Source organism: Martes martes (assembly GCF_963455335.1).
Source record: "Martes martes genome assembly, chromosome: 4".
Lineage (NCBI taxonomy): Eukaryota > Metazoa > Chordata > Mammalia > Carnivora > Mustelidae > Martes > Martes martes.
The window spans coordinates 45,477,665-45,502,849 of NC_137891.1; the positions used below are offsets into that span (position 1 = coordinate 45,477,665).

The 25,185-nt window shown below is 36.4% G+C and overlaps 1 protein-coding gene across 3 annotated transcripts in view; it reads left to right on the forward strand.

The window, feature by feature from the left end:
* The first annotated feature begins 6,355 nt into the window (after positions 1 to 6,355).
* The window catches only part of NBN (nibrin), a 50,390-nt gene continuing 31,560 nt past the window's right edge, over positions 6,356 to 25,185 (forward strand). Inside the window, exons 1-8 of one of the 3 annotated variants that reach the window (XM_080800849.1) lie at positions 6,383 to 6,502; positions 7,467 to 7,528; positions 8,527 to 8,657; positions 9,816 to 9,964; positions 10,412 to 10,571; positions 12,907 to 13,010; positions 22,776 to 22,893; positions 23,881 to 24,074. In XM_080800849.1, coding sequence (XP_080656975.1) covers positions 8,625 to 8,657; positions 9,816 to 9,964; positions 10,412 to 10,571; positions 12,907 to 13,010; positions 22,776 to 22,893; positions 23,881 to 24,074 — 758 coding nt within the window. In that variant the 5' untranslated portion in view covers positions 6,383 to 6,502; positions 7,467 to 7,528; positions 8,527 to 8,624. Of the gene's footprint in view, positions 6,503 to 6,645; positions 7,529 to 8,526; positions 8,658 to 9,815; positions 9,965 to 10,411; positions 10,572 to 12,906; positions 13,011 to 22,775; positions 22,894 to 23,880; positions 24,075 to 25,185 lie in introns of those variants that run through there. The other 2 variants (XM_080800847.1, XM_080800848.1) reach the window with 2 other exon arrangements.

Sequence of the window (25,185 nt, forward strand, 5' to 3'; positions counted from 1 at the left end):
TTCTGGTGTTTGAGTACCTCATCTAATTTTACACATTTTAGGTGACTATTAGGCTTCATATTTTCAAGTGCTTTACAATCATTAATTAGCTTCTTGAATGACCTCTGGAAGGGAGGCTTACCCATGATCCCAAAAAAAGACTATTTTTTCCCCTCGTTCTGTAAATGCAAGTCTTAAACTCGGCAATTTGGAACCTTACATACATTTATTTTTCAATTAAAAAAATAAATTATACTTAAACAGCCAATTTGATTCCAGTAATCCACTGATGTTTTGGGTAACTCTACTAATAATTTACAAATTAACTTGATATATACGGTTTTACTCCTATATCAAGATAAAACAAGACACATAGAAGTTAATTTTTTTTATTCTCGTAAAATATTAAATAGAATTGCTACAGTAAAATAATTCTAGTAAAATAGACTTAGGGTTGAGCTACAAAAATAGAACTCATTTGTTCTTTATATTTGATAATCTTTAGACTGAAAAAGATGCATGCTGAGTCATCACTGGTTCTCCACATGCTTCACACTTCTCCAAACCACACCAACTTTCACAGTTCAGCATAAGTGCTGACACAGGTACAAAAAGTGTTTCGATGAGTAGTTAAATTCAATAAACAGTTGCATCAGGTGTTCATCATTATGGTAAATATTAGAGATATAAAAGTGATTTAGAGAGTAGGCACCCAAAAGTGATTTAGACACAGCCTCTACCCTTAAGGAACTAGAAAGGAAGGACAGGAGAGGAAACCAATATTTGTTTAAATCCATGATGTATGGTGTAGTGTCTCAATTAATGCTAACAATAATACTGCAAAGTAGATATAATTTAAACCCACTTATAAAAGGAGACTGAGCTCCCTTTGTTGTTACCTGTATGTGACCCTGAAACAACAAAATCCTAACTCTATTAAAACCATGTTTTAGGGCGCCTGGGTGGCTCAGTGGGTTAAAGCCTTTGCCTTCGGCTCAGGTCATGATCTCAGGGTCCTGGGATTGAGTCCCGCATCAGGCTCTCTGCATGGCAGGGTGCCTGCTTCCTCCTCTCTCTCTCTGCCTGCCTCTCTGCCTGCTTGTGATCTCTCTCTGTCAAATAAATAAATAAAATCTTAAAAAAAAACCAACTATGTTTTAGCATAACATTAGTTAGAAATTAATGGCCAAATAAATGAAATTGAGGGAAAACAAGATAATCTTTTATTTATCTTTTTTTCCAAGTTTTTACTTAAATTGCAGTTAGTTAACATACAGTGTAATATTAGTTTCAGGGGAGAATTTAGTGATTCAACACTTACATAAAATCTCCAGTGCTCATCACAACAAGTATACTCCTAAAACCCCATCATCCATTTAACCCATTCCCCTCTCTGGTAGCCATTAGTTTGTGCTCTAAAGTTAAGAGTCTGTTCCTTGGTTTTCCTTCCCCCAACCCATACTCATTTGTTTTGTCTCTTAAATTCTACATATGAATGAAACAACCATATTGTATTTGTCTTTCTTTGATTTTGCTTAGCATAATAGTCTCTCGCTCCTTCCATGTTGTTGCAAATAGCAAGATTTCATTCTTTTTGTGACTAATATTCCTTGATATTCCATATATATATACCACATATAATATTCTATTCCATATATATATATATCCCACATATAATATTCTATTATCCATGATATTCCATACATATGTATCACTTCCTTTTTTAGTCATCTATTGATGGACACTTGTGTTGCTTCCATAATTTGGCTGTTGTAAATAAGGCTGTTGAAAATAAACATTGGGCTGGGTATCTCCTGCTGAATTAGTGTTCTTATATTTTCTGGGTAAACATCATAGGTTATTTCTATTTTTGACTTTTTGAGGAACCTCCATACTGTTTTCCAGAATGGTTGTGTCAGTTTGCATTCCCACCAGCAGTGTAGGAGAGTTCTCCTTACTCCAAATCCTTGCCAACACCTATTGTCTCCTCTGTTCATTTTAGCCATTCTGACAGGTGTGAGGCGATATCTCATTGTAGTTCTGGTTTGTATGTCCCTGGTGTCAAGTGATATTGAACAGTTTTCATGTATCTATTGCCATCTGGATGTCTTCTTTGGGAAAATGTCTATTCATGTCTTCTATCCATTTTTTTACACTGGATTATTTGGTTTTTGGGTGTTGAGTTTGGTAAGTTCTTTATATATTTTGGATACTAACCCTATATCAGATATGTCATTTGCAGATATCTTCTCCCATCCTATAGGTTGCCTTTTAGTTTTATTGATAGCTTCTTCACTGTGCAGAAGCTTTTTATTCTGATGAAATTCCAATAGTTTATTTTTGCTTTTGTTTGCCTTCCTTCAGCAGACCTATATAATAAGAAGTTGCTATGGCCAATGTCAAAGAGGTTATTGTCTGTGTTTTCCTCTAAGATTTTAATGATTTCCTGTCTCACATTTAGGTCTTTCATCCATTTTGAACTTATTTTTGTGTATGGTATAAGAAAGTGGTCCAGATTCATTCTTTTGCATGTTGGTGTTCAGTTCTTCAAACACCATTTTTTTGGAGAGACTGTCTGTTGTATGGTCTTTCCTACTTTGTCAAAGATTAGTTGACCACATTGTTGTGTGTTCATTTCTGGGTTTTCTATCTATTCTGTTCCATTGTTTTATCTGCAACTTGACCTTTCAATGGTTTTAACATAAGGTGAAGGAATCAAAGAGAAAAATGGAAAATATGTAGGAGAAGGAGGTAACTGATAAAACAAGGCCTTGGGACAGATGAGGAGAAGGAATGGATTTAAATTGAACACAAGTGGAGGAACTGGTCCCAAATCGAAGGGTCAAATTATACCCTGAAACTAGAGAGAAAAACGTAAGGATGAGGTGTAGGTATAGATTTTAAAAGAAAAGAAGTTCCTCTTATGATGGGGATAAGGACAGAGTAGGAAAGAAATTGTAAAGAAGTCCTTACAGGAATTTCCTCAGTAAGATACAACACCATATTCTTTGAAGGAGGCCAGGAGATGACCAGATTTGAGTAGATATTAGCAAAGGTATGGGATAGCTCTTCAGAACTTCAGAGAATGAATTTTGTTTTGTTTTGTTAAGATTTTATCTATTTACTTGACAGAGAGAGAGATAGCACAAGCAAGGGGAGCAACAGGCAGAGGCAGAGGGAGAGGGAGAAGCAGATTCTACACTGAGCCAAGACCCCAATGCAGTGCTGGATTCCAGGATCCTGAGATCATGACCTGAGCGAAGCAAAGGCAGCTGCATAACCAACTGAGCCACCCAGGCTCCCCAGAAAAAAAAAAAATTTTTTTTAAAGCAGGAAATGGGGCTGATGAGTCATGTTCTATAGTTCAACTAATATTAGAGGTTATGAATTTTCATTGATTCCACGTTTTCAAAGATAGGCAGTTTAATGCAGAAGCTTTAGTACAGAAGGTGGTTGTATAATTAATTGGCTCATGGTTGGGGCTTCTTAGGGCTCATAGACAAGTGAGCTATAGAGATGAGAGCTCTGAGACTAAAAGTAGTTCTGAGAGCTGCTCCTAGTACTGAAAGCAGAGCTGTAATTACTATTCAAGCTCCGATCCTGGTATGCAGCCTGAATCTTGAAGGAGCGGAGACTGATCACCTAGGTAAAGTAGAGGGATCAAGTGGTAAGAGAACTGGATGAAGCTAAGAAGCAGGTATTATGGAATGGGTATATAAGAAACCTAGAAGCCTAGGCAGCTGCAGTCAGAAAGTAGGATATTAAAAATGGGGAAGTTTCTGGTGATGGAAAGTTCTAAAGAGTGGCCATCAAAGAGGTTGTGTGTATGTAGTAGAGGTGAAAATCACAGGATTTGAGAAAGTCAAAAAAAGGTGAGCCTAATGGGTAAAATGAGTTTTCCATTTGTGTCTTACAGTTACTTGAGAATAATGGCAGAAGTTGGGATGGAGAAGAAAGCTTTCATACAGGTGGCAATGTTCTCAATAAATATGGACAAGTAACATGGATTTATCTGCAATAGGCAGCAGGAACAGGATTCATAAAGGGTAGCTATTCACACATAATGATTCTGTCTAGGAGGGATTTGGCAACTCCGGGAAGAGTAGGGCACTGAAATGGAAAGTGAAGGTGTAGGTTTAGGGAGAAAGAATAATACTCCTGGCCAAAAAATATGGTGGATATCCTATTGGTCAGTAACTATGGGAGAGGCATTGGGGCAACTATCCTAGAATCAGTAGAGAAAAACTGTTCTAGGGTGAGAGCCACGTTTAACTTAAAGCAAAACATAGAGGGAAGTTTTCATGAAGACTTAAACAATCTAGCAGGGTTTGTTTACAACAAAACAGCAGGTGAGAGAAGACGCCAGTAAGTTACAGGAAAAGCAGGGGGGCATGGAATAGTAAGCAATTTGCTACCAATCTAAAACTCTATCTGCATTGTGCTCCCTCTTTTTTTTTTTTAATAATATATGCCTTTTTTTTTAAAAGATTTTATTTATACATTGGACAGACAAGAGATCACAAGTAGGCAGAGAGGCAGGCAGAGAGAGGAGGAAGCAGGCTCCCTGCTGAGCAGAGAGCCTGATGCGGGGCTCAATCCCAGGACCCTGGGATCATGACCTGAGCCAAAGGCAGAGGCTTTAACCTGAGCCAAAGGCAGAGGCTTTAACCCACTGAGCCACCCAGGCGCCCCTGTGCTCTCTCTTTCAAAAATTTTCCAACCTCTGATTATCAGACCTATGCTATGGGTAAACAACAAATAAATATTCTTTTATTACTTTGACGTTGCCCCATCTCCTCTTCTTGCAACCAAAAAATAAAGGGCTAAGATAGGGTAACCCCGCTGGGGAAGGACTGATGAAGGAAGATGTGACTTTATAGTAAAGGAGCTGCAGGCTCATCAACATGTGTCAGCAGGAGCAAGGAGAATACTTTTGGGACTGTATTCTGAGGATGCTGAACAAGAGGACATGGAAAATGAATTTGGATAAGGGAGAGTTTATTGATTTGGGAGCACTCATCAGGAAGAGAAGAATGAATGTCCTGGTAACGATCCCAGAAAATACGACTATCATACTTCCATGATGGCTCATAGAAAGTTGGAGAAAGTGGTGGCCCACACTGAGAGAAGTAGAAATAGAATTGTCATGGCAGATAGTGGAAGCAGGGGAGCAAAATGTTCAGGGAAGGGGACATGCTAGAGTGGCTAGCTATCCTATGGAAAGCTGGGAATTCCACTAGATGACAAAGTTCTGATTCACATGCTCCATTTATCAAAGTGACTAGGAATTTTCTGGTGAGAGGGGTACCCCATCACTGAGAAGCTCAGGTGTGGCTTTTCCCCGTGGATTATGGCTGATGATAAGAGATACTGTCACCAAACTAGGTTCAAAGATAGCAACAAGGATAATAGAATCCCAAAACAATAGAGGCCAGGTGGCAGCACTTAACCATCAGAAGGGTACAACTGTCCTACTGAGTGGCAAGATTGTAGTGGCCGTCAACGGTCTTGACCTAGAGAGAGCTGTAGAGCTGTGATGATTAATAGAAAATGGCACCCCTAGGGGAAAAGATAAAAGCTAGCCAATAAGAGCGTGCTCAATGAAAAAAAAAAAAAAAATCAAGGATGGATGAACACAAGGCTGAGAGAAGCACTCTCAGTAAAAAGTTTCAGTCTCTTGCCCAGTTTCCTGACTTGTGCCAGTTCATCAGTCCATAACCCAGTGGCTAAAGGAGAGGCGGGAATGCCGGGAGGGAGGACCCTGAAACACCGTAATGAGAATACATGGTTATGACTTCTCCTACACCAATCCCACCCCCAAATTTTCCCCAAAGGGACCTATGGCCATCCCCTTGGAAAACCATACACTGAAGAAAAGAGAATGCCTAAACATTTTTAATATTGTTGGACACAGTCATTACTGATACCTAAGAACTCTGAGTATTATTATGGTCCCCAAATAGGGTAGAGGCATAAGGGAACCAAATGATGAAGATCGACTTGGGGTAAAATCTTTACCTTCATCCTAACTGTCACCGCCAGTAGGGTGCATACAAAGGAGTAACTGCAATTTTTTTAGAAATCACAAATGCATGGAATTACAAACTTGGCTAGTATGTTAATGTCTTTAATTAGAAAATCTCCTTACATTGCTTTGTAGCTGATTTTAAAAATTATTTCTATTCACGACCAGAAAACGTAATTCAAAGTATGTATATTCGTTGAACACCTTTCAATGGGATCCACCGTTCATAACCCAATACAATACATTTCAATACAGATCGCACTGTTCCTCTCCTTAACCACCTGGTGGCGACGAGGAGCCCACGTGTCACTCCTGCTTATCCCTCCTCTTCCTAGGCGGCCCAGCTCCCGGGAGCGCGCACGTTCCGGAGCCCACGCCGCTTGAAGAAGCTGCGGCCGCGCACGTCGGTCAGCCGCGGTTACGCCTCCGCGAGTTGGCCGAGACTCGGGGGACCCAGGCCCATGTGGAAGCTGCTCCCCGTCGCGGGCCCGGCCCGAGGTAAGGGCGGAGGGGAGAGACCCCGGCACCGTTTTCCAGGGAGCAGCTGCGTTGGGCAGAGGGTCTGAGGAGTGATGCTTCCGGTCCGTTCCCGTTCCTCTCTCCGCCTTCCGGCGCCGCCTTCGTCCCCGCCCCGGGAGGCTGCGGGAAGGGGATACGCGCACCGTACGACAGCGGTAGGGACTGCGCTGTCTTCTCGGGCGGCGTCCGGCCGGTCCTTGGCGGCTGCATCCCTCACCCAGCCTACCGCCAGGTTCTCGGTGGTTGGGACCAGCTCCTCTGGCGAGACCCGCACTGACCCGGCTTACAGGCCCGCGGAATTGAGTCTTGACCGGCCACCTGCTCTCTCCTTCAGCGTTTTAAGCTTTTGGCCAAACACCTAGAATAAGTTATCCCAGGCTAGGCGCACGATGGCAGCAGATGACTTTGTTTTGAGCACATTGTTTAATTTTGTGAAAAGCCACCGAGATGAGTTGGGTAAATGGCAGCCACAGGAGAGGCATGATTTCAGTTTTGTTTTAGAGTCTTTTTTTGGTCATCAGAACAACTGAAAAAGTAGGGTTTTGTTGTTTTGTTGTTGTTTCTGTCCTGCACTTTTCTGCAGTGGCAGATGGTAATCTCCTGTTAATTGGTTGCCTGGTCAAAGTCCTTTTTAGTTGATAAGCAGGTGGTAGCCTACGATTAGGTCTTGCCCCCAGGAAGTTTATTTTGATAGGCAAAAGAGCTAAATTTACAAAACGGCGTAAGAAGTTAGGAAAATGAGTAGTAAAAAGACTAAAGATCAAGGCATCCCTGTGGACGTGGAGCAGGGCCGAGGTAGAACAGAAGCTGTTGCTGGGAAGCAGGACTTAGTTCCTTTCCAGGAACAGTTGTCTGTGGCTGGCTCTGGGTTCCTACAGAGAGAGAGGGAGGTAACAGTAGAAAAATGCATCCATCATCCGTGGCCAACATTCTTAACTTCTAGGAGATTGTGACCTCTTTTCAGAATCTAACAGACGTTGTGAGCCCACTCCTCTGGGAAAAAATGTAAGTAAACCAAGGCACAATGTTTTTTTTCCTCGAAGCAACCCACTCTAGGCTGAGAGTTTCTGAATAACAAAATATCCAAACGTAGCTTGCCTTTCTACTTCTCTAGTTTATCTGTCCTAATTACCCTACCACTCTGAAGATGGAGTCCCGGGCTCCCATACTAAACTGCTAGACTCCAAGAAATATGCTATTAGTTAACAATTTGTGATTTTCAACATTTTTTTTTTAGAAACTAAACATGTACTTGAAATGGTACCTTTAACAAAAAAACAAAATTCCCCAAAATACACACTTAAATCAGGTCTGAACGTTTCTTGCATTGACCTATGTTGTTTACTCTTGATTCAGTACCGTACATTTTAGTTACTGTAGCATTAGGGCATAGTTTACCATCTGGTAGGGAAAGTTCTTCTAAATTTTAAATTTTTCTTTACAGTTTTTTTAAATTATATTTTTCCCAATGGATTCTTGAATCAGATTCCAAACATAGTATTGTGATTTGTTTGGTAATGTATATTTATGTATGTTGATCTGAGCAAGACTTTTTTTTTAAGTTTTATTTATTTGAAAGAGGGTGAGAGCGTGTGTGAGAGAGCCAGCGGACACATGCATAGGAGGTGGAGACAGAGTGGGGAAGAGAATTCGAAGGACCCTGCAATGAGCACAGAGCCTAATATGGGGTTCAGTCTCATGACCCTGAGATCCTGATCTGAGCTGAAACCAAAGGTCAGACGCTTAACGGACTGAGCCAGTCAGTCACTGCCAACACTTTTCAGTATTGTTTTCTCTTTAGAAAATGCTAGAGCTTTCCATCTAATCTCTTGCATCGTTCAGTGAGGCTTTATAGAAATTATAAGTTTGATTTATCTGAAGTTGATTATTAAAGTTTAAAAGCAAAATAAAAATATTTTACGTAAATATTTGCTGTACCTGTGTATATACACATACATGTGTGTCTATACATTTACTTTTTTTTTTTTTTTTTTAATTCTTAGAACCATTCAGACTTTTGACTGGTGTTGAATACGTTGTTGGAAGGAAAAACTGTGGCATTCTAATTGAAGGTGATCAGTCAATCAGTCGAAATCATGCTATGTTAACTGCTAACTTTTCTGAAACCAACCTGGTATGTCACTAATTTTATTTCAGTAGTTTAAAGTGAGGAGGTTGAAATTACAAGATTACTTTGGTGTGTATGAGGGAGCTTGTAGGATTTTTAATTCCATAAAGGTGTTAGTTTTTTTATGTTAAAATTAAATACTAATTTTGGTGGTTGTAACAGTGGTGTTTGTTTTGATATTTGAAGTTTCTGTTCCAGTGTCTTACTCTTTTGTAGTGATTTAGAAACTCCAAGGAAGTAGAATACATTTATACTTACTGAATGAACATTAAGCACTTACTCTGTATCCATCATTGTGCCAACCTGGCAATAGAGCAGTGAACAGACCCAAGTCACATTCCTGCTTTAAAGAGTTCTTATAGCCATGTGAACACAGGCACTTACCATGTAATGTAGGTTTTCACAGTGGGAATTGGTTTGTTTTAGTAGGAAAAACACCTGTTGCTTATGTCTCACAGTTCTTTGAATGGCTTTGAGTTTGTTTTGGTTGGTTAGTAGTTTTAATCACAACAGTGGGTGGTAAAAATAATAGTGTATATAAATGGCTGTGCTCATGATAATACTGGTGATAATAAAAGCCATTGTTTTGAGCAAAGACTGCATACCAACAAATGCCGGATCTGTTCAGTAATATTTAGCTTTGGTGTCTGTATTCTTTTAGGTATAAGAGAAGATTATTATTGAAATTCCTAAAGGAAAAATAAAATTATTACTTTAAGTCAGACACTCTAGTCTTTTCTCATTGGACCATTCTTCTTTTTTTTTTTTTTTACTATGTTATTTTGGTAATATAAAAAAAAAACTTAGGGATGAAGCTGTCATGGATAAAACAGACTACACAAAAGCAAAGAAATTCTCAAATGTGTGAAATTAAGGGGTTAGAAAACTCTGCACTGACTTACAAAAATAAAGAAAATGCATGTTCTAAGAGAAGTGATGCTGGAATTCAGACATTTGCCATTAATTTCAAGTTGAGTGATCATTCTGTGCCTGCAACTGAAACAGTAACTGTTGCCTTCTATGTTGGGAGGTTGGCCATATATTCAGTTACCTATTCAAAAAGTTAATCAGCTTTTTGTTTTGAAACCTTTTCCCCCTGGGAATTGTATTTACTGAGTGGTAAAAGACTTTAATTGTATTGATTTTTTTGTTCATTTGCTTCAGAGTCAAACTGGTGAGACTCCTATATTGACAATAAAAGATAATTCTAAGTATGGTACCTTTGTTAACGAGGAAAAAATGCACAATGGCCTTTCCCAAGCTTTGAAGACAGGGGATAGAGTTACTTTTGGAGTGTTTGAAAGTAAATTCAGGTAAGATTTTTTTTAATTGGTATTAAAAATGGATGGCTTTGTTTTACACTGATCAAATTTTAAAGGACACAATATTTATGGATAATGAATTTAAAACCATTTAATTTAGTTCCTGCTTATTACATTAGTGCACTTTGCATTGCATGTGGTTAGTGCATTTTGTCAGTCACAGTGCCAAGAGTAGTTAAGAGCTGGAATGGTCTCAGAGATCCTTGATGGGAGCTACATTTGTTTGATTCCACATAAGTTAAAGTATAATGTTAACTTAGATCATTGTTTTTTCTTAAGTGCAACTCAGGACTTAGGAAGTGATAATTTCATAAATTAGAAAGTTTAATAATACATAAAAATTAAAATAGTAGCATGTGATGTGAGCTTAAAGTACTATAAGTTGCCATCTCTGGAGCTATGATAATATAACTTTATGTAACTTATTCTTATTTGCAGAGTAGAATATGAGCCTTTGGTTGCATGCTCTTCTTGTTTAGATGTTTCTGGGAAAACTGCTTTAAATCAAGCTATATTGCAACTTGGAGGACTTACTGTAAACAATTGGACAGAAGAATGTACTCATCTTGTCATGATATCAGTCAAAGTTACCATTAAAGTAGGTTGAATGCCATGATATTATATTAAAATAAGTTCTGTGAATTTAAGCTTACTCACCAACTATACACAAGACATTTTTAAAGCCATTTATTTTAAAACTATCAGAACTGTTAGTTGTGGGTTTATATAGTGTCAGTCTGTGCCTTCATGTACCATTTAGGCTATAATGTTTAAGATAACCTGTTTATTATTTGAGACAAGCAAAAGCGTATAAAATTATATTTAGCATTTTAAAAATTTAGCATTTTAAAAATGATTTATGTTATATTTTCACCAATAAGTTTATTACAATGTGTAGTTGGTATCTCCAGTCTAAAAGTTAGCTTTTAGAGACTGGAAGTCCACTGCCAGTCTCCAAAGTTAGCATCTCTAGTCCTTTCTGTCAAGTTGTCTTCCTCCAGGTCAACTCATGGTCTCATCCTCTCTTTACTGAGTTTTTATTTGGTATAATGCCCTTAAAAGACTTTTAAGTTTATAGTTTATTATTACCGTACCGTATCTTCACCATCTAGAGATATGTAGATATGTACCATTAGACGATGCCAACTCTCATTAAAACAGTGATATATTTTGGTATGTTTTCAGATTTTACATCTTCATCAGATTTGGTTATATCCAAAGCTAATTGAAGAATGACATTGGGAGGTGATTCGTCTCCTTTTAAACAGGTTGACTATAGATATGTGAGATTGTTTTAGGTTAATATCTATAGTAAAAAGCAACAAATATTTAGATTCCCTTATTAGATGGTACAAAAATCTTTTAATACATAATTAGAATATGTATATTACAGCTAAACAAGTGTCAGAGAGAAAGACTTGCTGCTCAGTTGAACCTCAAGTTAAACTTGTATGTTGGGGGGGTTATCATTGATCAAGGATCGTTCGCAAGCTTATGAAGGTTATAAATTCAGCAGCGTGATTGGCCTCCTGAGTACTAATTTATGCTAATAAATCAAAACTTCCATTTATTAGTTTATAGTAGGGCTGCAACCTCATAGTGACTGTATATTTATGTATAGACTTCAATACAATCCCCTTAAAGGTACTAAGGTACCTGAGAAATGAAATTTAGATAATCATGCACTTGCTTGGTGGTTATGAAATAAGAGCAAAGGCAGTTAAACGGTCTTGAGAGATACTTTACTGAGTCCATGACAGACTTGGAACTAGCATCCATTCACCAAGGTACACACTATTCCAGCGACTGAGATACTAACAGCACTGGATATTTGAATGTCACTGTATATACACCAGCAAAGACGTGCACAGCAATCCTTTTTCAGTATTTTTGATCAGCCATGTGCCAAAAAAGAAAACCAACTTACTATATTATTTGTTTTGGTAAATTTTCCAAAAGTACAGGTTACCTTATATTTTTAAAATCATTGAATGTTAGAACCAAAAGGAAGCTTACGGAACATTCAGTTAAATTTTTATTTTCTGAAGAGGAAACTGAGGCATGGAGGACTTAAATCCTTTGCCTAGGATCACATGTATTGGAGCCTGCCCTCTGCCAGAGGCCAATTATTTCACTCAACATTCGTGGTTGTTGTATTTAGATTCCAGTTTTGAGAGACACCCTACATTGCTTACCCATATTTAAGTAATACCCTATGTTATTGGAAGCATACTTAGAAACTCTTCAGTTGGATTATTTCCTAAAATTATGCTGAATCCTTATTTTCATCTCCAGTAGTGATGGTTTCTAATCTTTTTCAGATTTTGTGGTACCTTTTTATTTGATATTTATGGCTTAGTTCACTTGCTAGTTGAAGTTTCTCCACTCTTATCTAACCCCAATCTCCATGTATTTATTTTGAGCTTTTATACCACCCCAAACAGTTATTTCTTTATTTACTTTCTTGAAAATACTTTATTCCATAGTTACAATCTGTTCAAAGGGCATTTAGGCAGAAAAGATCTTATAGCTCATGTGTATCTCTTGATATTGTCTTCTCTAGGGTAGTTGTTAAATTTTCTTAATTCTCAGGTCTACTTTTTAACATTGTAAGAACTTCTAAATTGGAATACATTTTAAAATTGACTTGTTTTATGTTACATTGCTCTGCCCTCCCCAAAGCAATTTTTAAATTAATATTGTAATATGTGGCTCCTTAAAATTAAGTGATGATACAGAGATTTGTATACCAAAATTAAACAGTGACCAGATACTTTAGTTTTGTAGATTGTGGCTCCTTTATAAATTTAGAGAAATGAAAGGAAAAACCTAATAAACAGAACAGCCCCTTTGTAGTCTCTAACCTAAAACTTTCCTTTAAAGAAAAGCTAGCACGTGATTATTTGTATTCACATACGTTTTCTTCTTTCCAGACAATATGTGCACTCATTTGTGGACGTCCGATTGTAAAGCCAGAATATTTTGCCGAATTTCTTAAAGCGGTTAAGTCCAATAAACAGCCTCCACAAATTGAAAGGTATGTCCTGTATTTTTTTTAACCTATACCAGTTTATTAAAGAATACGATAAAGGATGCTAACCAACAGCCTGATGGAGATATACATAAGGCAAGGTATAGGGAAGGAGCATGGAGCTTCATGCTCACTCCAGTCATGTCCCTCTCCCCGCACCTCCATGTGTTCACCAACCTGGAAGTTCTGTATCACGTATTTTAAATAAAACATGACTTGCAGAATGCAATAGCGCTAATTTTATTTAGGTTGATTTCCTCTTTAATGACTGTTTCAGGTTGTAGTGTTCAGTTTAACAAAGCTTTTTTGTTGTTAGTATGTAAAAGGGTATGTTGGTGTTCCTTATCTCAGTGAAATGTTACATATGTGCCAATATTTATTTTTTTAAAGATTTTACTTTATTTATTAGAGAGCACAAAGTGGGGGGTAGAAGAAGAGGGAGAAGCAGACTCCCCACTGAGCAGGGAGTCTGACGAGGGGCTCGATCCCAGGACCACGAGATCATTACCTGAGCTGAAGGCAGATGCTTAACCAACTGAGCCACCCAGTGCCCCCATATGTGCCAATATTTAAACAAAAAAAAGGACAGCAAATGGCACAGAGGTATAGTCAAAAGGCCACATGTTCCAATGCCACGCATCATGCAGGCAGGACCCTGAAATTGTTGGTCCTGCAATTGGTGCAGCAACACTGTTCTGCAGTCACGTAGTCCTGGGTCAGAATATTAACAGCACTGTGGCTTTGGGAAAGGAGCTTATTTCTTTTGAGCATCAGTTACCTCCTTTGAAAAATGAGACTAATACCTGTCCTATATTTAAGTATTTAATAGTATTAGTTATTTTAAGTAATAGAGTATACAAAGTCTGAGCATTTTGCCTGGCACTATAGTAGGTGCTTATTAAAAGAAGGGCTGCTGATTGCAGTAAGTATGGAGTAAGATTCACAGTAGCTTTATGATGATGGTGATGATGATTTTAGGTACTCTGCTGAATTTGTGAACCACCAGACTAAGGGATCTATCTACTGTATAGTATTTGTGATGCTTTGAAGTAATAATATGAGCTATGGTTGAAGAGAAAGATGTTTAGATTTTTATTTTCGGATTGCATGGTTAAATTGCTGGTGACTATAAAATGGTGGGTGTTTTTAGTCAATTTTGCACAAGAACATGCTTGCTTAAAATATGTTAATAGATTATAGTCTATATGACCTAATAGGTAGATTGTGTATTTATAAGCTCATCTTAATCTCTGTGGGACAGCTTTGAATATTTGAGGCTTTAAAAATCTAGAATGTCATGCAAGTTAAGAATTCTTTTTTTTAAATAAAGTTTATTTATTTTTATTTATTTTTTTTTTTAAAGATTTTTTTTTTTTTTTTTTATTTGACACAGAGAGAGATCACAAGTAGGCAGAGAGGCAGGTAGAGAGGAGGAAGCAGGCTCCCTGCTGAGCAGAGATCCCGATGCGGGGCTCGATCCCAGGACCCTGAGATCATGACCTGAGCCGAAGGCAGAGGCCTAACCCACTGAGCCACCCAGGTGCCCCAAGAATTCTATTAGTAGTTCAAAATATCATTAGCTGTTATAAACTATCTTGCCCATTGCTGGGTTTTTTTTTTCCAGGGGGAGAGGGTACTATTTATGCCTAATATGTGTCTGTTTTTAAAAGTAACTGAAAGTCAGATTTTTCTTCTTGTTTTTATTTTTTTCATTTGGGAGGTTCCTTACATTTTATATTCAGGCTAACTGATAATGTAATATTTTCGGACTCTGGAAAGAGGTCCTCAGATTTTAAAATAGATGATTGTAAACTTTTTTTGAGTCCCAGACTCCTGTGAGAACATGAAAACACTAGTCTTTCCTCCAGAAACTTAACTTTCATGCTACCAACTTGCATAGTATTTCAGGAGAATCACATCTTTCTCTGAAGCCTATTCATGATCCTCCCTATGGAAGCCAATAAATACCATAAATAATGATCCTTGCTACAGATAATAAATGATTATTAATCCTATATTACTTGGATGTGGAGGGTCTGATAGATTTCTACTAATGATGATAATGTGTTTTATGGTCTTAAAAGTTTTGGAATTAGTCATTGATTTCCACTTACTGTTTAGACTCCCCGGTATGTTTAACCTGGGTCTATTTTTTACTTTAGGTTCAACATAATTTTTTCTAGCTTCAGTTTATGACTGTATTAACTTAGATGACTATATTAAAACATCTTTGCTATAAGATTAATAACTTCTTATTCAGTCTTAACCATGAAAGGCATTTACATTAGCCTGTGTTTGATAATGACAACTGATGATCACATTTTATATTACATTGAAAAATTAGTTTTTGCCTTCATCTTACTGGGATCCATTTTGATATCCATGTTGAAGTCTTTTTTGACTATGTACTCAACTATGAAATAGAAAAAGGATTCGATTTAAATATTAATAATAGGATGGGTTACAAAAGGTTTATGAAATAAATGTGATGGCTCTATAATAAAATGTAACAGTCTCTTCTTCTAGTTCTGAAAAAGCATTATCACTGTATTTAAAATAAAAGGGATATTTTTAACCTAACAAAAAGTCTAGTTCTATTTAGTACAGTTGTGTCATCATCTCTTGCACTATTAGCAAGAAACACGGTAAGACAGAGTTTAAGCTTTATGTACCTGACATGATTTATGATATCTCATTTGTCTAAACTGTCATCAAAATACCAATGTAGATGAAGTCATTTTTAGAAGATGTCATTCAAAATATTTATTTTGATAATCAGTACTTTATTAAAGGAAGCTCATTAAAAAATTATATATTTTCTGAATGTAAAGAAATGTTTCCTTAAAAAAGAGAAGGAGTTACTCTTGTTTGAATTTTTACAGTTTCATATTGTGGAGTGCTCTCTCAATTACTGTATTTCAAATAACAAGCATTGTTTTGGGGAAAACACTGTTGGGAGAAGGTTAATCTTGGCATTCATGTAATATAACTTGTTGAATGTGCCAAAAGTGCAAGTCCCTGACTGCCCTATATACCCAGGCCATTTCTTATGGTTTGTGGTGAGAAGCCTTAAGGGAAGAGGTAGTGTCCCTTTTGGGACAGAGAGCAGGCCTGCTTATGGTTTGCTGTGAAACTCATGGATTCTGAAGTTCATTGTTCCTCTCTCCCGTAATACAACCTACTGTATGTGCCTTTTATATCATCCCCACAGGACTTGGTCAGGGAGCAAATCTACCACAGATATGCTGAGGCTTGCTGCTCACATTGTCTCTGATCCAGGAGTCTTGTGTCTTCTGCCCACATCCACGAAACAAGAACAGGCTAACTAACTGGCTTATAGTCAAATATCAGACCCAAGAGACACATTAGTCTGAAACAGTCTTAGTTTATGGAGTTGAGCGTATATAATCAATCAAAATTCAAGGCAAAGAAATCTAACATATAGCAGAAATTTTTTCCTGACAATATAACCTTATATTTTTACAAGTTTGAATGTCACTGTAATTTGGGCCTTTTCAGAGATCACCAAAAGGAAGCATATAATAAGTTCTTGTACAAATCATGAACATAGGGCTATAGGACTGACTATTGAAATAAACAGCTGTCCAGATGTTGGGCACATCACATGAGTGTTGTGGCTTGAAATATAGTTTCCATGACCAGAATTATACATAAATTGAGAAAAATTCTGTATTTGAAAAATTTGGGGACAGAAATTAAGATGATGTACTTTGAATTAGATGAAATTCAGTGGACAGATATAAGATGATGTTGTTTGAATTAAATGAAATTTATTTAAGATGATGTAAGGAATTTAAATAAAAGCCATAAAAATGTACATAGGAAAAAGTCAGTATTTCTAGAGTAATATTTTCTAGAATTTGTGAATTATTTGTACTTGTTACTAGATAATAAGACATTATTTGTAGCTCTCAAAGTTTCTATATAAATTAAAGAAATTACTTAGGCAGTGTGACTCTAACCTTGGTCTCTGCCAAGTTAATTTACCTTTTCCAAATTTTTTTACTAACTGTCAAATCACTGGAGCCTCAGAAATGCTTTAAAACTTCTAGAACATAACTGCTTTAGAAATACTGATTTTTAATGATGTTTTCCTCACATTATTTCTTTTCTTGTTCTCATCCTTATACTAGTAAAGAGAAGAAGGCTTATCTAGGTATATAAAGTTCAGAGCTTAGTGTATTTGCTGTATTATCAATAATCTTATATATTATATATATGCATATATGTATATACATACATACATGTATGTATGTATGTATGTACACATACACATGTGTACCTGACTCCCAACATTTGGTTAGATTCTTCACAATACAGTGATGTATTTTTTTGCAAGATCAGTCTTACTGAGTGGCTCAAATTTACCACTGTTTTTGAAAGAAAATCAAGGGGCGCCTGGCTGGCTCAGTGGGCTAAGCCTCTGCTTTCGGCTCAGGTCATGATCTCAGGGTCCTGGGATTGAGCCCCCGCATCGGGCTCTCTGCTCAGCAGGGAGCCTGCTTCCCCCCCCACCTCTCTCTGCCTGCTTCTCTGCCTACTTGTGATCTCTGTCAAATAAATAAAATCTTTAGAAAAGAGAAAGGAGGAAAACAAAAATATATTTTTTCAGTCCCAGAATTTTAATGCTCAAATCTATATATAGGGGCAGTTAAAGGATGTTTACATTTTTTTTTGGTCTACTTTTAATTTATATTTTGTACTGTCAATTTACTACCAAATATTTCTTAATGCCTACCATGAATTAGGCAATATAGACCTGAGGATATAGTAATGAGCCAAAAAGCATTGCAGTTTCTGCCCTCATGGCTCTTGGTAGAAGAGCCAAATACTAAAAATGACACACATTAAAGATAGAACTCTGATAGTGCCATCAAGAAAAACTAAAGGTATATGATGCTCCTATCTTTAGGAACGTGATTCAAGGTTTAACAAATGTTCAGTCTTCATTGAACTAAACTATAATTAACTATAATTATAATTAACCATAACTATAATTAACTATTGTCAGCTATTAGTTGGGATAAAATTAAGAATGACAGTGTGATTAACAGTGGTGTAGGTAATTTAAAAATCATATTTTATTGTCATTGGAAGGCAGTAAGATTCACATCTACTCAGCTATATGTATGTGCTAAACATTTACACACCATTTTTACCTAGGACTGGCTCCATCATCTGGTGTTACAGTACTATGTACATTAATTCGTGAACTAGCCATTTTGTGTAAGTGAAGTGATAGTTGCCTTTCACACTGAAGAAGTGTGAAATATGGGAGAATTCTTATTAAAAGGGAGAGGATAAAAGGCATTCAAAGAGATAGTAAAATTTATCTTATTTATGAATTAGAATATTTACTAATTTTCTAGCACTAACTTTTCTTATTGTAGATATAACTTAAATGGTTGAAATAGTTTTCACTATTCTCTGTGTCTTTAAAAGTAAATAAATAGAATTGTAAAGTCAGGTGTTTAGAAATCAGAATAATGCAGTGGGTTGCATTTCCCTCTGTTAGGTCAGCTGTTGCCTACAGATAACTCATTTATTTGAGATTGCAGGTTCTATGAATCACTGTCTTAGAATAGATGTACAGTATCCATTGTAGTAGGTTAAAACACATACATTTTGTGGTTTAATCAGTTATAAGAATTAAAAATTAATGTAGTTGTTTAATCATGACTTAGCTAACTTTGTGAAATACGTATGTTGCCAAGGAGAAATCTGAGGGGAAAAAATGTAAGGAAATTAGTTCTAAAATGTGGGAGAGTGATCCTCATGACCTAAATATTTTTACTGTATTAGCTGTTGTTCTCTGCAGATGGCTGAGTCTTGATTGTTTAGTGACTAATTGTCCAGGTTGTGTATTTTCCCTATCCTACATTGTTTCCTTATCATCACCATGATATGTTAGTAACTTTTTTAATTTAAGATTTTTTTTAGAGCCGTTCTAGGTTCATTTCAAAATTGAGAGGAAGGTACAGAGACTCCCCAAGTACTTCCTGTTTGCACACATGTATTGCCTCCCTCAACAGGGTACCTCCATCAAAGTATCATGAGCCTGCATTGACGTCATAATCACCCAAATTCCGTAGTTTACATTAGGATTTATTCTTGGTATTGTACATTCTGTGGGTTTGGATAAATATATTATGACATATATCAATCATTATAGTATCATACTGAGTATTTTCACTGCCCTGAAAACCCTCTGTACCCTACCTATTCATCGTTGCCACTCCCCCAGCTCCCAGCCACCAGTGAACTTCTACTGTTGCCATAGTTTTGCCTTTTTCAGAATGTCATATAGTTGGAATAATATAGTAGGTAGCCTTTTCAGAATGGCTTTTTTCACTTAGTAACATGCATTTAAAGTTTCTCCATGTCTTCATGGCTTGGTAGCTCATTTCTTTTTAGTGCTGAGTAATAATTGCAGTGTTTGAATATACTGTGGTTTATCCGTTCATCTACTGAAGGGTATCTTGGTTACTTCCCAGTTATGGCAGTTAAGAATAAAGCTGCTCTTCACATCTGTGCAGGTTTTAGTATGGACTTAATTTTTCCAGCTATTTTGGATAAATACCAGGGAGTGCAGTTGCTGCATCATACAGTAAGAATGTGTTTAGTTTTGTGAAAAATTACCAAATTGTTTTCCAAAGTGGCTTTACGATTTTGCATTCTCACCAGCAATGAATGAAAGTTCCTGGCACTCCACATTCTCACAAGCGTTTGGTGTTATTTATGTTCTGGATTTTGGCCATTCTAATACATGTGTAATAGTGTCTCATTCTGATTTCCATTTTCCTGATAACATGATGTGTTGAGCATCTTGTGTTTATTTGTTATCAGTATATTTCTTTGGTCACATAGCTGTTAAGATTATGGCCCTTTCAAAAGAAAAATTCTTAAATTCAATTTAGTTAACATATAGTGTCTTATAGTTTTAGGGGTAGAATTTAGTGATTCATCAGTTGCATATAACACCCAGTGCTCATTATATCAAGTGCCCTCCTTAATGCCCATCACCCAATTTCCTTATCCTCCTAGGTACCCTCCTTTCTTCCAACAACCCTTAGTTTGTTTCCTGTAGCTAAGAGTCTCTTATGGTTTGCCTTCTCCTCTGTTTTCCTTCCCTTCCCCTATGTTCATCTATTTTATTTCTTAAATTCCATATATGAGTGAGATCCTATGGTATTTGTCTTTCTCTGACTGACTTAGGTCACTTAGCATAATACTCTCTAGTTCCATCCGTGTTATTGCAAATGGCAAGATTTCATTCTTTTGGATGACTGAGTAATACTCCATCGTGTGTGTGTGTGTGTGTGTGTGTGTGTGTGTGTATGTGTATCTATATCACATCTTTATCCATATATCTGTCAATGGACATCTGGGCTCTTTTCATATTTTGGCTATTATGGACATTGCTGCTATAAACATTGGGGTGCCTGTGTCCCTTTGAATCATTTTCTTTGTGTCCTTTGGATAAGTACCCAGTAGTGCAATTGTGGGTTGTAGGGTAGTTCTATTTTTAACTTTTTGAGAAACTTCCATACTGTTTTCCAGAGTGACTGTCAATTTGTATTTCCACCAAGTATTTCCACCAAGAGTATAAGAGGGTTCCCCTTCTGCATCCTTGCCAATGTCTGGTGTTTCCTGAGTTGTTAATTTTAGCCATTCTGACTAGTGTGAGATGATACTGTTTTTGTTTTGATTTGTCTTTTCCTGATGAGGAGTGATGTTGAGCATTTTTTCATGTTTCTGTTAGCCATTTGTTTGTCTTCTTTAGAGAAATGTCTGTTCATGTCTTCTGCCCATTTCTTGATTGGATTTTTTGTTTTTTGGGCTCTTGAGTTTGATATGTTCTTTATAGATTTTGGATGCTAGCCCTTTACCTGATAAGACATTTGCAAATATCTTCTTCCATTCCCTAGGTTGCCTTTTGATTTTGTTGTTTTCTTTGCTGTGCAAAAGCTTTTTATCCTGATGAAGTCCCAGTAGTTCATTTTTGCTTTTGTTTCCCTTGCCTCTGGAGACATGTCTAGCAAGAAGTTGCTATAAGATTTGTCCCATTTTTTAATCAGATTGTTTGTTTTCTTACTGTTGAATTTTGAGAGTTCTTTGTATATTTTGGATAACAGACCTTTATCAGATGTGAGTTTTGCAAATATTTTCTCCCACTTTCTTGTACATCTCGTTTTCTTGACGTCTCTCATGGAGCAGAAGTTCAAAAATTTTTTTTAGAAGTTTTAAATTTTAGTGAGTCTAGCTTATAATTACTTCATTCATAGATCATGCCTGATGTATCTAAAAAGTCACTGCCATAACAAAGGTCATCTAGATTTTCTTCTATTATTTATGTTATCTTCTAGGAGTTTTATAGTTTAGCATTTTACTTTAGGTCTGTGATCCATTTTGAGTTAATTTTTGTGAACACTGTAAGGTCTGCATCTAGATTTTTTTTTTTTTTAATGTGAAACGTCCCAGTATCATCATCATTTGTTAAAAACACTATCTGAGCTCCATTGAACGGCCTTTGTTCCTTTGTTAAAGATCGCTTGACTAATTTATGTCAGTCTATTTCTGGGCTCTCTATTCTCTTTTATTTTTTTCATAATACCAGACTCTTCTTGATTACTGTACCTTGATAGTAAATCTTGAATTTGGATCATATTAGTACTCCAACTTTGTTCTTCCTTAATGTTATGTTGGCTATTCTAGGTCTTTTGCCTCTATGTAAACTTCAGAATCCGTTTGTGAGTACCCACAAAATAACTTGCTGGGGGTTTACTGGGGTTACATTTAATCTATAGATCAAGTTGGGAAGAACTGAAATCTTGACAATACTGAATTTTCTTATCCATGAGCATTAGTAACTAGTAATTTTTACCTGAAGGTAGAGAGTTAAGCTGAAGGACTGATCAATTATAAATTGCTGTAGCAGAAGGTTTGATTATACAGAAAGTTGAAACTGAACTGATGTGAGGCTTAAGAATTACCTGTTGATTTTATGTATTTTCTTCTTTTCCCTCATTGTCATGGATGATTAAGATGTTCTTATCTTACAGCATTATGTTAAAGAGCTAAAAGTGTGTTTTTGGTGGGGGCGTAGGAGGGAGAGAGAATCCCAAGCAAGCTGCATACCCAGTGCATAGTCTGCTGCTCCCACAACCTCAAGATGATGACCTGAGCTCAAATCAAGAGTCAGACACTTAATGAACTGAGCCACCCAGGTGCCCCCAAAGATTGTGTTTTCTAATCTCACTTTGGAAATTTTATTTAAATTGACAAATATTTTAAGTTTTATAATTTCCTGAGCTTCTCTAAAGGGATCTCTAATAAAACACTTAAAATAGTAGTTCATAGAATTGGATGTGAACATTGTTAACACACATTGGTTCCCGGGAAACACAAGATGCGAATAGAATTTGATCTTTGTGGACAGTGTCTCTTTCAACCTTTTGTAATTCACAAAACTTGTTTGACTCTTGTATATTAAACTGTACTTTAGGATTGTCTACCCTTGGATTATATTTTTTTCAAAAATAAGGAACAGTTATGCTGTTCTGTTTGGCATCTGTCACCATTTTGTTCCAGATAAAACCCTTACTTTAAAAAAATAATAGTTTAATGATGAATTAATGATACTATGAAAATTAAAACCTTCCTGTCTAGATAGCCACTCTTTTCAGTATAACAGTATACATAGAGAATAGTATGTATTTAAAATATACCGTAAATTTTTTTTTTTTACAGCTTTTACCCACCTATTGATGAACCAGCTATTGGAAATAAAAACATTGATCTGTCAGGACGACAAGAAAGAAAGCAAATCTTCAAAGGGAAAACGTTTGTATTTTTGAGTGCTAAACAGGTAATCTTATGAGCTAAATTTTGCTGAAGAAAACATTATCAACTAGATAAATTATTATTGTTATCAATAGTTTTTTTTTGAAATTTTATATGGAAGTGTGAAGTGAAACTGTCTAGGCAACAGAACTTGCCTGGTATTCATGTATCTGAGATATTTTTTTTGACATATGTTAATTGGCCAATTAATTAAGTTTATATAAATATATAAGTGAGGGGGTGGGGATAGAAAACTAATTTAAGTCCTTACTTGGTCAGTTAGTAAATAGGTGTTGAATGTCTTCAGTGTGCTGAAATGGGGATTCAAAGAGTTTATGTTGTAGGTGGAAAATGTAAGCAAGCCTACAGAGTACTGTGATTTAAGTATGATAAGGAAATGCAAAGAATGTAACAGTTCCAAGGCTGCAGAGATATCTGGTGAACTGGGGATTTTCTGAGTGGAAGCTGGGATTGTCTTCTCAAAAAGTAGAACCAATTCTATTTCAGTTCTACTTTTATTTTACTTTTCTAATATAAATGAATGGATAAAGATGTATATATACAATGGAATATTACTCAGCCATAAAAAATAATGAAACTTGCCATTTGCAATGATGGGGATGGAGCTAGAGTATAATGCTAAGCTAAATAAGTCATTCAGAGAAAGACAAATACCTTATGATTTCATTCATGTGTAGAATTTAAGAAACAAAACAAATGAGCAAATAGAAGGAAAAGAGAGGCAAACCAAGGAATAGATTCTTAACTGTAGACAACAAACTGATGGTTATCAAAGGAGAGGAGGTGGGGGGATGGGTGAAATAGGTGATGGGGTCTGTGATGTGTACTTGTGATGAGCACTGGGTGATATGGAAATGTAGAATTACTATACTGTATACCTGAAACTAATAAAACACTGTTAACTGCACTGGAATTAAAATAAATTTAAAAGAATGTATTCAAGGAATTGAATGTGGCTACTTCATTTTATTTTTTCTATTTCGATTTTTAGCATAAAAAGTTAAGTTCAGCAATTATTTTTGGAGGAGGAAATGCCAGGTTGATAACAGAAGAAAATGAAGAAAAAGATAGTTTCTTTTCAGCTCCTGGAATTTGCGTCATTGATGTAGGAATAACAAGTTCACAGACTCTAATTCCTGACTCTCAGAAAAAATGGATTCACTCAATTATGGATCAGCTCCAGAGGTACAGAATTATCTTTATTAATAAAAAAAATAAAGACCATTTGATCTGTAACTTTTTTATTATACTGAGTTAATAATGTAGAAGGATGTACAAGAATTACATTTTATTGTGTAAAAACTGCTACTGAGATCGTTTTTGTACATTTCATGATCGTGCTTCTGCAGGATATTCTTTGGAGAATATTCTTAGGGTTAGAACCGCTGGGTCACAGGTTAAGATCAAGTAGATGCACATTGTTTTCAACACTTGGTATTGTTAGACTTTACAGTGTTTGCTAATTAAATAGATATATAATCATATCTCATGATTTTTGTTTCTGTTTTTCTCATCACCAGTGATGGTTAACATTTTTTCTGATATTTAATGGATGTCTGTTTTTCCTGTTCTGAAATATCTGCTCATGTTTTGGGGCTTTTTTTGTTTTTTAGATTTTTGTTTATTTATTTGACAGAGATCACAAGTAGGCAGAGAGGCAGGCAGAGAGAGGGGGAAGCAGGCTCCCCACTGAGCAGAGAGCCCAGTGTGGGGCTCGATCCCAGGACCCTGAGATCATGACCCGAGCCCAAGGCAGAGACTTAACCAGCTGAGCCACCCAGGCACCCCTCTGCTCATGTTTTTTACCCAGTTTTCTAATTGTAGTTTTTTATATGGATTTCCCTGTTTGTGTGCGTGTGTGTGTGTGTATGTGTTTTAGTTCTATCCAGTTTTATCGCTTGTTGGTACATACATCACCACCTTAGTCAAGATAAAGAACAGTTTCATCCCCACAAAGATCTGTCCTATTCTTTTATAACCATACCCACTTCCCTCCTTCTCTCCCCATCTCTCACTCCATGTCCCCAAATCCTGGAAAACCACTAATTCATTCTCCATTTCTAAAATTTTGTCTTTTAAAAAAGTGTTACATAAATGAAATCATAGTATATACACTTTAGCACTGGTTTTTCTCATTCAGCAAAGCTTTTTTGGAGGTTCATCTAAGTTGTTTGTATCATTCATCCTTTTTAATTGCTGAGTAGTATTGTGTATATATAGATGTGTGTATACTAGTTTTTAAGTCATTCTTAACATTTTTTTCCAATTTTTGTTACAAATAAAACCTCTGTAAACA